The sequence below is a fragment of the Prionailurus bengalensis genome, chromosome D3 (assembly GCF_016509475.1).
Source record: "Prionailurus bengalensis isolate Pbe53 chromosome D3, Fcat_Pben_1.1_paternal_pri, whole genome shotgun sequence".
NCBI lineage: Eukaryota > Metazoa > Chordata > Mammalia > Carnivora > Felidae > Prionailurus > Prionailurus bengalensis.
In genome coordinates this window covers 23,161,738-23,174,411 of record NC_057356.1, presented here as the reverse complement: position 1 = coordinate 23,174,411, position 12,674 = coordinate 23,161,738, and the positions used below count along the sequence as shown (strand labels likewise).

At 45.9% G+C, this 12,674-nt stretch overlaps 1 protein-coding gene across 10 annotated transcripts in view; it reads right to left on the bottom strand.

Moving 5' to 3' along the window:
• Positions 1-500: 500 nt before the first annotated feature.
• THOC5 (THO complex 5) overlaps positions 501-12,674 on the bottom strand; it is a 31,641-nt gene continuing 19,467 nt past the window's right edge. For all 10 annotated transcript variants that reach the window (XM_043557979.1, XM_043557982.1, XM_043557978.1 and 7 more), the window contains 8 exons: positions 10,174-10,275; positions 9,508-9,604; positions 8,800-8,914; positions 7,410-7,513; positions 7,188-7,275; positions 4,231-4,346; positions 3,374-3,564; positions 501-705 (listed from right to left, as the gene is read on the bottom strand). In XM_043557979.1, the coding sequence (XP_043413914.1) occupies positions 642-705; positions 3,374-3,564; positions 4,231-4,346; positions 7,188-7,275; positions 7,410-7,513; positions 8,800-8,914; positions 9,508-9,604; positions 10,174-10,275 (877 nt within the window). In that variant the 3' untranslated portion in view covers positions 501-641. The remainder of the gene's footprint in view (positions 706-3,373; positions 3,565-4,230; positions 4,347-7,187; positions 7,276-7,409; positions 7,514-8,799; positions 8,915-9,507; positions 9,605-10,173; positions 10,276-12,674) is intronic.

Genomic DNA, 12,674 nt, shown 5'->3' with positions numbered 1-12,674 from the left:
TCACCCGGTCTCACTCTGCCAGAGCCTCACTAGATGATAGCTCTGCATGAGGCTCCCCAACACCATCTTCATCAACTTCAGGAAATCTGGCAATATGTACAATTGTTCCTTGTATTGGTCTTCTATGTGTGCTATACTTTCAAATGTTTATAACATCCAACGGAGAGAATGGCCATCGGAGGCACTGACAAAGTTAGTGGAGGGAGAAAAGAGCTTTTGCTTTTTGTGCTATGCTGACTTGGCCTTCCCCAGCCACCTCCTAAGAGCAGGGACCTGGGGTAACAAACAAGATAATTGTCCAAAGCAGGAACAAGAAAGGTGAGTGGGGACAAGAGGGCAGTATGCTTTGACAGAACCAGAATCTTCTGCACTCTGCTTTTCTTGGCCACCTAGGGAAAGCGTAGGTGTGAAAGCTCTTTCACACCATGCCATGGCCCCCAACTGCCCATCCAGACTGCAAACCTGCCTCCCTCCATCCCAGGGAACCACAAGACAAAGTCTACTTGGTCAAGTGACACTTTAATAGGCTAGAAATAAAAAAATCTGTCTTTGGAGAATATCAAGAGCCACCTGTGGGCCAGAACAGAAAGCAGAGGCACAGCACTTAGGGCCTAGGGAGAAACAGCAGGCTGAGTGGGAGGTCAGCGATGGCTGAAGAATCCTTGAGGGTGGTTATATTTAAATGGCTTCATCCTGCTGGGACCCCTAGAGAAACAGGAGATGGGAGATCAGTTAACACCATACCCTCTGGGCTGAAAAAATAAATTATAATTCATCCACGCAAGGGAAAACTATGCAGCTGTTGGGGGGAAAAGGAACACTGTGAGAAACACAGACTGTAAAACATAAATGCCTGCAAATACATGAACACAAACCTGGAAGGACCCACACTGACAACAGGCACAGGGCTTGGGTACCCTCACTTTTTAGTATTTTTACAGAACTACTTGTTATTGTCTGCATGTTTAACAAGAAACGTTATTTTATTTCTGTAATAAGAAAAATAAAGGAGAAAACCTTAAAATCCTCCTTTGCAAGGAGAGTCCCATGTAGGCAGGAGTCTGGGAGTGAAAAGAATCTGCACTAAGTGCCTGCAAAGAGCTATGTGCTTTATACTCACTACTCTCCGGTGCTGTTTCCACCATTTTATAGGTTTTACAGATGAAGAAACAGGCTTGGGAAGGTAAAATGCCTGAGATTTTATGGTTAGAAAGTACACAGCCCAAATTCAAAACCAGGTCTGACACCAAAGCCTACTGGCCAGAGGCCGACTGACAGCCATGGCCAAAGCCCCCAGTGCTACAAAGCTAAGGTGCTTCGGCTATAATCCTGGGCCCCCAGGCCAAACACACAGGGCCCCCAAGCTGCACAACTCCAGTGAGTGATGTCCAGCTACAGGGCCTCTTTTGTTTGTCTGCCTATGACTGACATTCACTGGTAACTAGAAAGGATCCCGGATCCCAGTCTGAAGGAGGGGTGTGTGTCTATGTGATGGTAGAGATGAGGAGAAAGAAGATTTTTATTCCAACACTAATGCAACCACTTATTTACGTGAGGGCTTACTCTGCGTACATCATATTCGGCATTTTACAAGCTACATCTGGTTTAATTTCATCCTCCCAACAATACCTGAGGTTGGTATCTCAATCATCAATCAGGTATCATCAATACCTGAGATGCTGTTTTACCGATGAGGAACCTGAAGCTCACGGGGCTACATGTAGACCTCCCCGCACAGGAAGGAGCTGCTACTTGAACCTACATCTTTCTGGCCCTGAAGCCCTTGCTCATAACCACAATGACAGATATCTCCCAACACCAGAGGGGCACAGAGTCACCTGGATGAGTCTAGGCATGTGGCTAATGGAGAACCCACAGGCTGAAAGTAGCCAGCCACAGGCAGGACCAGACCTCGGGCCCCTGCTGCCAGGCCAGCGCTTTGCAGCCCAGCCCCTTGGCCTGATCCCAGTGGTCAGCTGGACTCTAGGCCAAGAAACTCACATCTCACCAATCATGGAGTTAATTGGATCTGAGTAGCCAAAGGAATACCTTCCCAGCATGCCCTGACAGAAGAGCTCAGCCTGGGTGACACAAAAGCACTTCAGGAAACAGATCCTTTGGGAACCATTAGATAATAGAAAATAAACACCGACCGTGTGAGAGCTTCCACCCTGAAAATGTGTTACAGCAGACTGAGAAGGTGGGAAGAACTGAGTTCTCACACAGACCCACCAGGGAGAGCAAGTCCTAGAAGCCACCAACACCTAGTCACTGCTCTGCCTCCCAGCAGCCACTTGGGGGCTGGAACTGGTTATTACCAGGTAACATGAAGAACCAGGCCAGGTGGAAGTGCCAGATGGAGGCGGGAGGATGCTGGCACAGCTTCCAGGGGCTGGCACTGGCTATCTGAGAGAAGGTGACAGGCAGTTAAGGCACCTTTAGACCGACAGGGAATAGGGGGGATGTGCCCTTCCCCTCTCCCAGACACCATTTCTCCCCAGCTGCTTGCTCAAAAGGGAGAGGATACCTGAATAGTGTGGACTCTGGAGTTTTGAAACTGACTCTTTTAAGAACAAGAACATGAGTTAGGGGGATGAAAGGGAGAGAAAGGACCTGACAAAAGTGAAATGGAACATTGGCTAGAAGTGCCATGAGCACAGACAGGCTAAACACCAAGATGTCAGGACCTAACAGCATTTTGTGAGCCCCCGTCTGTGCCAGGAATCATTCTCATAGCTGACATAATTTATCTCTAATTCCTCATGAGCCAGACTGTATACTTCTACTTCAGCCTTTAGGAAATAGGCCCAGAGCTAAAGTGACTCTGCCAAGGTCACACAGCTGGTGAGGAACAAAGCAGAGATTTGCACTTATGTTTATGGTATTTCAGAGCTGGTTCCTTCCACGATGCCCGACTGCCTAAAGCTGTGGTTGTGGCAGACTTGTGAGCACCCCAGGAAGAGTAGGGCATACCCTGGGACTGCTGGGGCTATATGTAGTTTAAAAAGCTTATTTGGACAGAGAAAAGCGAACCCTGTTGTTTTCCAGAAAAAGCACAGGAAGTTCAGCTACATCTTCTTGGTCTGTGGTCTGGTGCTGCTCACTTAGTGGGTGGCCCACCTTCAGGGGGTGCTCGTGAAGAACAACTGGGCCAGGATGGTAGAAGTGGGCTGCAGGGAAAGTTTCAGGAAGGAGGGAGCAAGCTCTCTCCAGAAAATCCAGCTATGGAATTTTAATTTCCACTGTGAACACAGACAAGCACACCTGGGAACACACACACCCTCCATGCCAGGCTTTGATCTCTGCCCCAAATCCCTGAGAGAGGCAGGGCTGAAGGCACCCAGAGCCCCAGCGCTCCCACCCCTCCCCTCACCTGAAAAGCCGCAGACACATCTTCTCCTGGGGAAATTCCTTGGGCCCCTCCACGCTGTCGTCGTGGCTCTCCGTCTCCAGGTAGACGTCCAGCAGCACACATAGGCGCTGCAGCTGGTTGGTCAAGAGCTGATGGCTGGGTCGGGGGCCACAGAGCTCCTTGTAGCACACGTTGACCTCGCTCTCCATGGCCTAAGGAGTGGGAGAGCCAGGAACCTAGCACTACCTTCAGACTGAGTGGGTCTGGCAGCTCCACAACAACCACAGCCGGGCCTCTGCAGGAGCTGGGTCACACCATCTCAGGCAAGACGGGCTTGTCCTCAGGACAACAGGGTCTTCCTGATTCTGACCCATAACTTTTCCTGCCCAATACTTGCACAGCCAAAAAGATGGAGGCATGTAAAGAAGAAATCTCAAGATAAGATCTAAGTCAGAAAGTATTAGGGTTAAAAGCATGATCCACGGCCAGAAGACCACTACAGCATCAAATCAACAGAATAAATTAATAATTAATAGCTGCAATGATCTTATACACCATCTCATCCCACCACATCTGTGCTCCCGAGTTTGTTCACAATTCTACAGAAGCCCAAGACAACTACTTTTCAAAGCAAGTATTTATATTATCTCCATTTTAAAATGGGGTGACCCCAAACTAGGTAAGTTGTTAAGATGGATCTAGGCTTTTTCTTCTACTATACCACACAGACTCCAGCAAATTCTACAAATCCTGGCAGGTCCCTCTGTTCCTAGGATCACGCCAGTGGGCAAGCTTTCAGCTGCAGTAGGTTCTGCCACCTCCCATCTCACCAAGGAGGCTCTCCCCACTCCTCCCGTTACCCCCCATCAGAGCCTTACCCGAATGTTGTCATCGTTGCTATTGGTTTTCTCTCCTTTCCAGTTCAGACACAGCTGGAAAATGGGTGGGATGGAGGAGTAGCCAGGATTCAGCACCACGGCAGCTTGGAGTTTGGCTGGGAAGGGAGGGGGAAGGAGGAAAAATCAGTTCTGAGACCCAGCTTGCCAGCCACGGACCCTCCCCATTGGATCTTTGTCTTACATTAATCCGAGTACTGCACAGAACATTCTGGTCTTTTGTTTTTGTTCTATAATCTCTGAAGTAGAATTGCCAGGCTGCAGAATGTGAAGTCCTGTGACTCTGGTCCCTCTAAGGATGCAGAGGTGCGTGGACTCTCCAGGATCTGGTCCACACTGGGTCTGCCCAAGTGTTATATTTGCTCCTTTGACAGAAGTTTAACTGGCATTTCTTTCTTTGCCCACAAGTTAAGGATTTTCCCACATGAAGGCTTACTGTTTTTTTCTAACAATATTGTGTATTAGCTGTTACGTCAACATATTTTCTCTATTGTTTTCTTTTTGTGTATTTCGTTATGTGAAACTTTTTAATACCCAACATTTACGGAGTACTTACTGTATTCCAAGTACTGTGCTAAGCCCTTTATATACATTTTACTTCAGGTTTATTTCAACCTACCAATGACTGTAGGAGATGGATACCATTATTATCATCTCCATTTTACCTATAAAGAAACTGAGGCTCTCATAGACACTTCCTTAAGATCAAACAGTTGCAAAGCAGCAGTGCTGAGTTCAACTACAACTGTCTGATATCAAAGCTGTGTTCATAGTCCTTACAGGAAACAGTTGTATTTTTTAACATATTCATTTTTTCTCTGGCGGCAGCCTTTGCTTTTCTCCATAGGATGACATTCACTTTTACCACGAATGCGCTAGATATGCCATTCCTTTCTCATTATTTATGGGGGGGGAAAAGAACTATGACACACCAGTAATTCAAATAACAGAGGACAAGAGAGTGGAGGTTCAGACAATTCTTCCCTGACAGCTGCGACCACATTTATTAAAAAGTGAGTCCTTTCTCTGTTGTATTGCTTCTGTCCTAACAGTTGGCATATATTTCTGGATTTATCTCTATTCAGTTAAGTTTTGTTTTTAACCCATACTATGTAAAATTTTCAAACTGATCTGTTGTAAAATAAAGGATTATTCATGTGTCTCTGTGTATATGTGTATATGCATATATGTGAGTGTGTATGTGTATACGTATGTATATGTATACGTATACATACACACACACACACACACACACATATACACAGTGCATTGGTGGTAAAAGTGAACGTCATCCTATGGAGAAAATATTTTTCTTTTCTTTTTTTTTTTTAATTTTTTTTTTTTTTCAACGTTTATTTATTTTTGGGACAGAGAGAGACAGAGCATGAACGGGGGAGGGGCAGAGAGAGAGGGAGACACAGAATCGGAAACAGGCTTCAGGCTTCGAGCCATCAGCCCAGAGCCTGACGCGGGGCTCGAACTCACGGACCGCGAGATCGTGACCTGGCTGAAGTCGGACGCTTAACCGACTGCGCCACCCAGGCGCCCCGGAGAAAATATTTTTCTATAACTGCTGTGCACTTATTTAAATTTCACTCTTAAATTTTCAAATTCTGCAATGCATCTTATGAAAATTTTAGTTATCACATTCACTCTGTTATGGATCTAGAACACTTACTACCTACATAAGCTTTCACCTGGTCAACCAGGAAGCAGAGTGATGTCTTCTAGTGACTTCCCCCTCTTGGGGCTTTATAAATTTCTTGGACTACATATTTGTGCCTTTTCAAAACAGTATTCTGTGTTATTTAGGGATGAGACAAAAGTGATTTTTGAAAGTGAAAAGGATGGGAAGCAAATGTACAAATTCCAAATAGGAATCACCAATTGTTGAGGGAGAGAATGAAAGCATGAAGTGCCCTGGGGACCTCAATAGTATCTAAAATATTTAATTTACTCAGGATATTTTTAAAACATACAAAAGGCAAGAAACCAAGGTAGAGAAACTCTAATATCACAGGGTGCAACCTTTCCTTGTATTTCTCGCACTTAGACCCACAGACAACCAACCCCGAGCTCTGCAGCTACAGCACCGAGCCCCAGGGGTCAGATTCCGTGGGCAGCGGCAGGTTTGCCGAGGCAGGAGCTAGAAAACAGCTCCACAGGCAGCACCCAGGTGGCTCCACAGAAAGCTGTGGCCAATTAGACTCCAGGACAGCCGTGAGGAATCACAGCTTTTGATGCCTCCAAAGTGAGTACAGAACAGCAGACAGGGAAGAAGGTCCTACTACCCTGCACTTCACAAACTGAGAGTGGTTTGTTGGCCCTTCTGTGAAGAGGAGGAAGAACAGGTATCTGCTTTTAGAGAACAGTAAAGCAAAGGGCTAAGTGCTCAGGCTCAGATCGCATTTGTGACAAAGCCTCAATTTCCTCACCTATAAAATGGGAATACGGGTTTCCCCTGCTATCCAAAAGTACAGTGTTCCTATGAAACCTTCCGTAAGTCAAAATGGCATAAGGAGAGGAGCATCGCCCACTTAACTTTTCGAGCATTAATGCCACTTTACTTTTACACAAGACCTATATTAGTACAGTAATGGTTTTTCTTGCAAAGGTGAACATCCTCCTTTCTTTCAGTTAGCGAAAACAGCACTAATGTAGGGTTTGTGCAAAAGCAAAGTGGTGGAATGCAAATTTTAGGAAAGCAGGGGGTACTTGCATTACCACTCCCAGTCATGAGGATTAAATGAGATAAAACATGTATGTGGCTGTGTTATAGAACAAGTCCTCACTGAATGGTGGCTCTTACAATCATTACTACTATTTGCTAAGTCACCCCAGCAAGATTCTAGGATCTTTTGCTTTCTTTGGGCAACCTTCAGGAATGTTTTATTCTTATTAGCTCCCCGGCCTACCACTGTGATCAGAAGAGCAATTACCTGTGCCCCTTTCCACGAGTGCCAGGTAGTAAAGATTGGTGTCCTCAGCCAGTCCCGCCTCCACAATGTCCTTGGTGAAATGCAGCTCCTAGAAGTCACCACAGAGGAGGGAATTCCTGGATCCTCCAGTCAAATCCCTTGCCCTTCTAGGGGAAGGGCAGGAGCTGAAAGATGATATGGGTCTTTGGGACAGCAAGGGTGACGTGTCACTCATCCACTTACCATGTAATCCTCATGGGCAATTGTCACCCACTTTACCAGGCGGGAGACAACCTTTGCAGGAAAGAGGTACTGGCAATCACTGGTAACTGGTACAATGCCATGTTCTAAAAGAGAGCAAGTCAGGTGGTATTACAGGCAGAAATCAGATGCCACAGCTGGGTAACTAGGATCATCTGGAGGGCTCAGGTGGCCCTGCCAGCTCTCCAGATACATGAAGCATTCAGTAGGTGCCCTGGTCAACAACATGTGCTAGGAATCCAGGCACACCAACCTGACCTTCACCCCTGCTATGTGCTTGTGGCTGGACCTAGCACCAGCATTCATGGTGCTTTATCTTTAATGCAAATGATGGCCAGCAAAACAAAACCCCCCTGGCAGCCAGAACCAGTGATGGTGCCTCTGCAGCACTGACTGTTAATTAGATCAAATAGCCAAGAGGGCTGTTTTCTCACAGCTGACCTTGATGGAGAAAATGACTGAAGTGTTCTGTGTCAGTTTCTCTAAGGGAGAAGAGTTAGAGAACTGCTCCAGGGCAAATTCCTGCTGGTGTTTCAATCCACAAATATGCCAACAAAGTAAATGCTGTCTAGGATGACAATCATCCAACCTTGGGACAAAACAACTTTAGCAATGGTGATGGGGAAGAAACCCACAAACAATGCTGCCCTGCAGGGATCAGGGTCCATGTGGAATACAAGAACTGCCCCAGATGGGTAAGGACTCCAGATGGGTCCTGGAAACCTAATGCCTTTCCTGACAGTGATTCTTTTCAGTCAGAAAGATCTCAATCCTCACTTCCCCTCAAGTGCCTTATACATGGTAAGTCCTCAACAAGTATTTACTGAATGAGTAAACGAAAAGGAACACCGATATGGCCACCACCTTGGTCAATGGCTCGTTAGCTCAATGGCTCAGAATCACCTGGGAGCTTATGAATAACACTGGGGTTCATCCTCACCCTGGAGGATGTTAGCTCAGTCAGTCTCAAGGGAGGTATGAGGGGGTGAATCCCTGGATAGCTGTATCAAATAAGCTAAATGTAAGCTCTACAAAGCATGAATGGATTTCTACTAAATATCTGTTGGAATGTACACCCAAATCTGACATGCGCTAACCTACAGTAAGTTGTTCCTGACCAGTCCACTAACCTGGACCACCCAGGAGGCTTTGGGTCTCTTTTGTGAGCTGGGACAGCCCTGATAGTCCTGAGGGGAGTTAAGATCCCTGCCTGGATGGACCTGTAGCTCTCCTCAGAGGTCCTGCCAACACCTCTGCTCAGCAAGAGCCAGGCAGTGTCATCAGGATTTAAGACACCTGAGTGAAGGACTAAGTCATCTTTGTCCCTGTCTTGTCCAAATAGGCCTTAAGCCACAGCCACACATCAGCTTACCCAGGGATGCAAACTGTTTGTGGAGGGCCAGGCGGGATTGAACCCTGGTCTTCAGCAGTTTCATGGTGGTCTCCATGTGGCTGGCGCTCAGCGAGTGGTCAGCAATCACCGTGTGCTGTAGACGACAGCGAGAAGCACCCTGAGTGCCCCCTGTCCTTGTTGTCTCCAGGCATTGCCTCTCCTAGGCCCTCCTTGCCAATGGCAGCCAGGACCACACACACCCTGAGGTGGGCACCTTATGGGAATGGCAGGGTTCACCTGCTGTGACAGGCCAGATGCTGAGTTCCAGTAGGAATACAGGATGCTGGAATCTCAAGAGGCCTGGCCAGCTCCTGAGAAAGGAAGGCTTCTGCTAAGGTGCCAGATGCCAGATCCCTTGGGGTTCTGGTGATGCCTCATTTTTGGCACCTTTGTACACCAGACTGAGGGGCGGTGGAGCCTGGAGTCATGTAGCACCCAGAGCAAGGACTCAAGTTACTTTCATCTCGAGGGCTACCAGGCTCAGGGAGAACCAAAGGTACCTACACATTTGTGGGCCTCAGACATTTTTAGTATCCTGAGTGGAGGGAGGACAGACCATAGCCCAAAGGAAAAGCATTCTGATACTTCAAAGACCTCAAAGGCCATCCAAAGCCTTTCTGGAGTCTGTCTGGGGGGTGAGGAAGTAGAGATCCTTAGCCAAGGAGACTGGATCCACAGTGTACACACCTGGGGCTGCTCTTTGGGGAAGTGGAGGCCACCTAGCTTCTGTACCCACAAATAGGGGTGACCTAGGTCAAGTACGTAGTCTCTCAAAGTCAGGATGCTGCAGAAAAGAACACAGCATAAAATGATTTTATAAGTCCTTTCTGCAGTGGTCCCAGGATACAGCCTTCCTCCCATGCCCCTGAAATGGATGGTCTCACAGGCTAGGCCACACTCACAGCCCAGCTGCCAGCAAAGTCTCTAAACTTCATCACCTTCCTACTGTGAATTTCACCTCTCCCATGTTCCCTTTTCTCTTCCCCCCAGCTCATAAGCAAGTCTCAAGTCTCAATATAAAGTCAATGCCTTTGATTTCTTCACCAGTCCACCAATTTATAAAATATTTTTCAGGTTTTTAATCCTCAGAGAATTGAATGTTAAACCATGTTATCCTCTCATGTGTTCTTATCATGTCCTCCAAGTTTGATCCTTCCACCCTTCCTCACTATTCCATGACCTTCATTTGCCCCTTGTGTTCCCTTTTTTTGACATAGCACTCCCTCAAGCTCCAGGGTCTCCCTTGCCCCCTGATAGGCCTCTGACCCTAACAGGTCTTTAATGCTGGGCTTGAGCTGCCAGAGAAACTCCAAAGCAAAGAGACTTGGAAAGGAGGAAACACTGCTGACTCACCCAACTTTATCAAACTGATACTGATTGGCTGGATTCGGAGTCTTCTTTCCATGATCCCCTGGATACAAACAGCTCAGGACTGAGTCAGGAGACAGCAAGTCACTGGAAAAGGGATAAGACCGCAGTGAAAACACTAGCCAATGCCTTGCCTTGAGGCAGACTTGGGCATCTGGGGATAGTTTTGCCACCTATCACTAATGATCATGCTACCATTTACTGAATGCTTCCTGTGGGCCAGGACAGTGGAGGGAGGACAGACCATAACTCTTTATACTTGAGGTCACCAGATCTCACACTCTATGAGGTATGACCATTTCCATTTTACAGAGAAGAAATTCAGGCTTTGAAAGATATGGCTTGTCTAAGATCACACTACTAATAAGTGCTAGAGTAGGGATTTGCACTGTCTGATCAAAGACAGTAGTACTCCTACACACTAAATTTTTTGAAAACCCTATCCCTTTAAGAGAGGTATATGGTGACCAAGGCCTTACCTTCAGGGGAGCAAAGCTCTGTGACACTGGAGATAAAATAATCACAATTTTCATAACAGCAGAAGAGATTCCTTTCTACCCCCAAAGAGCAAGTAAACAGCTTTAATGGTGTGTCTATCTCACTTTGACCAAATCTCACGCCACTCACAGAAAAGGTCCCCTTTATGTTCCGAGGAAAAGACATTATCACATGCGCTGGACACAAGGTGACCCAGGGCTATAAGCAGAGAGACAGCATCACCGCCACCCATCTGGAATGGTTAGGGCACAGCCTGTAATTAAACGCTGACAAGTGGAGAAGGGATGGAGAGGGGAGGGGAGAGGAAGAGGATAATGGAGTAATCTGATCACAAAGGACAAGGCTCAGTCTTTCTCTCAACCAGCAGGGGTTCTCCTTCATCTTTCCAGGTCTGGCATCAGGAGCAACTCAGGCAGAATGGGCTAATCTTACTGCTCAGAGCTCAGGCATGACTTTAAGAATTTAGCAGCGGGGCGGTGGCAGCTTTGACTCTTCCTGGTTTCCTGTCTCTCCCAGAGTCTCTCTGCCCCACCTCACTGCTTTTCATGGAGAACTGGCTAGAAATAAGAATTGTCAGTCGTTTGGCCAATATTATTTAGTGACTATTACTAATAAATAGAATGAATCAGGAGTCAACAAAAATAAACAGAACAGCTAAAACTCCACAATAACGGTTTCTAATTAACAAAACCTAATGAAAGAATCAAATCTTGAAAAATTTGCATCGGCAATATGTGGTTCAGGACAACCGAATTTGGTGAAGATAATGGACATAAAAGGAGAGATTATATACAGTCATAAAAACACAACACCAAAACAAAAAACTACTCAGTCAAATCTTTGTTGTAAAATAGTAATAGCTAAAAAGGGATTAAGAATTTGGTAAGTAAAAGTGGAAAATCATTAAAAATAGTTTAATGACTTAATGAAAAACTGATTAGTAGTGACTCAAAATGTCCTAATGGAGATCATTCTGTAAAATAATTTCTTGAAGAAAATTCAGCATGGCTGGTTAAATGTTAAAATGTTTGTATGAAGAACATCAATTTCCTAACGAATTAAGAGATCCTGGCAACAGTCATCAGTGCTGCTAACGCCACAAAAATAGAGACAGCCTGTGCCTCCTGATGGAAGCACTCAACATTTATACCATCCTGCTCCCTCATCCCTCCTGCAAAAAAATCAAAGTGGAATCTCACCAAGCCTCTAAACCTAACTATAATTAACATGAAATACCCAGGAAGGTAGTAACTCACTAAATTCTAATGCAAGGATGCAATCATCAAAATCCAGACTGGGGAAACCTACAAACAACCCATTCTCTTTGACAAACAGATGGCAGGGACATTCAGATGAAAAGATGCTTGAGAGAAGCTTCACCCAATTGCAACATGTGGACCTTATAAAGATCCAGATTCAAAACCCAAACTATAAAAACAACTAACAAAAAACACTAAGAGAAAATCAGTGAAATTTGAACTCTGAATGGATATTGAATGATATTAAGGAACTAGTGTGAGACTGTGATTATATCAGGGAGAAAAAAAAGTATCCTTGTATTATAGTAGATGAATAAATAGAACCATACACCAGGCTGGTATCTCCAGGGGCCAAAGCAGCCTGTACTTAAGCAAAGGCCTCTGAGCTGGCAGTTTGGAACTCTAGGCCCAGAGCTTCCACAACTGGTCAGATGCCTCCTGGACCTCAGTTTCTCCATCTGAAAAACAGGGGGATGAGCTAGACAACACCTGAAGGCCCATAAAGATACAATCCTGGTTTCAGGGTGGTGCTTCCTTTTGCATCCCCTCCCTCTTTTGGGGCCACGGACCATCTATCGATGATAGTCGTAGTTTCCTCCCCTTGTAAAGTTATTGTGAAGAGTTAAGCAAATTCATGATGACAAACACATTACCAAGTGTGACATTACCAACTTTCATTGCCAAGTGCTTCACCTATGCTAAGCACTAGACCTGATCCTTCATAAACAC